Genomic DNA, 2984 nt, shown 5'->3' with positions numbered 1-2984 from the left:
ACACAAAAATTAATTATGTTTAATGTATTTTTAGGTTAATTCTCCTTTTTTATTAGTTACATTACACATTTTAATAAGTTAAGTGATATCAATAAAGATAATAAATTAACCATAAATTTCTGATGCCGTTACATTACGAAAGATTTGAGTTTGAAATCCCTAATTTAGAACAGTATTTTGCCAGCTAATGTAGATGTTTTTCTAATGTAACTGTAAAATACTTAGTTGCAGATATTCTTATAAATTAACCGTAAATTCTAAAAATTTTAGGCTTAAATTAATATGTATTTACATGACATCATAATATATAAACATTTGCAAAAAAAAGTTAAAATTAAAAATATTTTTTATGTATTATTAATATAAAAATTTTATATTATCAATCAGTCAAAGTATAATATCGATATAATTTTTATTAAATTAAATTTTAATTTTATATATATATATATAATTAAAATTTAACAATAAACACCTGAGAATAGCAACAGACATTTTGCTTAAGATCTGATATAGTAGCAGTATTATGTATTGAGGGAAGATTTCCGTGGGCTTGTTCGTAAAAGCAGAAGAAACTATGGAATGGTGGCTGAAACTGGCAACTCGGATTACGCGGAACCAGAGATACGGTAGATATCTGCAGTGTCCTTATTCAACGGCAGCATCTGAAATATTAACCTTCAAAGCCCACTGTGTTGAAATACCACAAACCAGAAGCCCAAACCCAGAAACCGCCAACAGATTCTAGAAACAACCCATTATCCATTCGGGAAAATATCGGATGCTAAATATCAAGCGTCCACGTCAACTCGCGATAAGGACACGTGGCAAAAGCAAAAAATATATATATAAATAGACACGTACGATTTACTCATCCGATTTGAAGCAGCTTTAGTTTACAGTTTACCCAGAGTTCCGAGTTGTGGGTTTTAGTTTGCTGAACCTTTGTTCTGATCTGAAAGCAAATGGCTGAGATGGCAGAAAGCGAACGCCGGGTTCTGGTGGCGGTGGACGAAGGCGAGGAGAGCATGTACGCTCTTTCATGGTCTCTGAAGAACCTTGTTTTCCAAAATTCCAAGGACACGCTTATCCTCCTCTACGTCAAGCCTCCTCGTGCCGTTTATTCCGCCTTCGATGGCACTGGTACCGTAGACAGGACTAACCCATAAACGACATGGCTTGTTGTCGTTTATTATTGTGATTAATTTATGGGGCGTGTTTCCTTTTCAGGTTATTTGTTTTCCTCTGACATAACGGCAACCATGGAGAGGTACAGCCAACAAGTGGCTGATTGCGTCTTAGAGAAAGCGAAGAAATTGTGTGACAACATCGAAAACGTACGCATATGTTACTTATTTAAAGTTGGAATCTTTAGTAACTTGTATGTTCTTATCATCAATGGTTGGTGTGGTGGTTTAGGTGGAGACGAGGGTAGAGCATGGCGACCCGAGGGACGTGATCTGTCAGATGGCTCAAAAGTTGGGTGTTGATGTCTTAGTGATGGGAAGCCATGGCTATGGTCTCATCAAGAGGTGAGTGGCCACACTTAGGATTACCCTTCTAATTAAATCAAGCGTATGTGAATTGTATATTGTGAATGGGCTTTTGGATGTTGAATCGCAGGGCTTTCCTTGGAAGTGTGAGCAATTACTGTGCACAGAACGTCAAGTGCCCCGTTTTGATTGTGAAGAAGCCAAAACCAACCTCCGGAGATATATAATAATATCTGCTATTTTTTTTTTTTTCTTGTAAAGAGTTTACTTCTGTCGCTTATGTGTGTCATTTGGGTTATGTGGATTTTGTTTCTTCCTCCTCAAAGGGAATCTCTTGCGAAATATTAAACCTTAAGAAAGGCTAAAGTGTTGGGTTTGTATATATTTATAAATAGTTTGAGAAAGCTCTGAGAATTGAGGACGCATGCCTTGTGGACCAAAAAGCACATGTGCTAGACCCATATTTATCCGAACATTTTTTTTCCTGTTTGATTTTGATTTTAATTAATTTTTATTCCAAAGTTTGCTACAAGTTGATCCCATTCGTGGTTACTTTTTACTATTTACACTCCCAACTTGCATATTGATAATGCTCTTAAATCATAATCAAGTTTTAAGTATGGGAAGTAAAGAATAAAAAGAATATGTCCAGTATCATTCCGATCGATTTTTCGTTCGACTAGCGCAAATCTCCACATTAGAGGTAGATTATAATTACAAGTCATTTAAGAAATTCACGTTTATTATTATTAACAGTTGAGATTTATGTACTTGACCTCTATATATATATATATATATATATTTGTGGGTTAAATATGTATACACGAAAAAATAAGCCCATAAAGTGAGAAAATAAAAATTAATATATTATATCCTTAAAATATATTAAGGGTAACTTTGTTCGCTTGATTTAAAATATATTAAAGTTTAATTTGAAAAAGAAGACGGATTTTCAATCCTTTTATTCTCTTATTTAAGATTTTAAATTAAATAAGTTTTTAAGAAAATCTCTTTCCATTTTTATTTAATCAAAAACTATCATGTTGTTTTATCTATTTTCTTTTAAAAATATAAAAAAAAGTTTAATACTTCTTTTTGACAAGATTGTTATTTATATAATTGAAGTATCATAAGACTCTATCATTTTTTGGGTGAAATCAAGAATTCAAAACAATTGGAAAGGGATAATTTATTTTTTAATAAATTTATTACAAAGATGTTTAAAGAAACCTGAATTTTAATTAAAAAAAAAGCATTTTGAGAGGATTTGACAAGTTTTTCAGTGCAAATGCTAAAATTTAGGTGTTTATGTTCAAGTAACGTATAGTCCAAAAGATGATAGATTTATGTTAAAAAATTTAAATATATTTAAAACAGTTATTATTAGCTGAAATCATTAATAATCTGAAAATTCTGAAGATCATAAAGATTGTGGATGACAAGTAACAGTTGTTAAAATAATGTGTTTTATACAGTTGTAACTAAAGTTAGTTT

The 2984-nt window shown here is 31.8% G+C and overlaps 1 protein-coding gene across 1 annotated transcript; it reads left to right on the top strand.

The window, feature by feature from the left end:
* Positions 1-868: 868 nt before the first annotated feature.
* Positions 869-2017, top strand: LOC113872744 (universal stress protein A-like protein). Its single transcript, XM_027510540.1, has 4 exons — positions 869-1140; positions 1228-1334; positions 1417-1529; positions 1621-2017. The coding sequence occupies exons 1-4, from the start codon at positions 963-965 to the stop codon at positions 1715-1717; spliced, it is 495 nt and encodes a 164-aa protein (XP_027366341.1). The 5' UTR covers positions 869-962; the 3' UTR covers positions 1718-2017.
* The last annotated feature ends 967 nt before the right edge of the window (positions 2018-2984 follow it).

The sequence above is a fragment of the Abrus precatorius genome, unplaced genomic scaffold, assembly GCF_003935025.1.
Source record: "Abrus precatorius isolate BTA unplaced genomic scaffold, Abrus_2018 Scaffold7, whole genome shotgun sequence".
Lineage (NCBI taxonomy): Eukaryota > Viridiplantae > Streptophyta > Magnoliopsida > Fabales > Fabaceae > Abrus > Abrus precatorius.
The sequence above is the reverse complement of the archived record's forward strand: the minus strand, read 5'-3'. Positions and strand labels throughout refer to the sequence as shown.

What these genes read in the sequence shown, in the direction of transcription:
- LOC113872744 (XM_027510540.1), top strand. Translation starts at nt 963, where the DNA reads ATGGCTGAGATGGCAGAAAGCGAACGCCGGGTTCTGGTGGCGGTGGAC. An exon ending in TTCCGCCTTCGATGGCACTG is followed by an intron (nt 1,141 to 1,227) that starts GTACCGTAGACA and finishes TTTCCTTTTCAG; the next exon opens with GTTATTTGTTTTCCTCTGAC. An exon ending in GGCTATGGTCTCATCAAGAG is followed by an intron (nt 1,530 to 1,620) that starts GTGAGTGGCCAC and finishes GTTGAATCGCAG; the next exon opens with GGCTTTCCTTGGAAGTGTGA.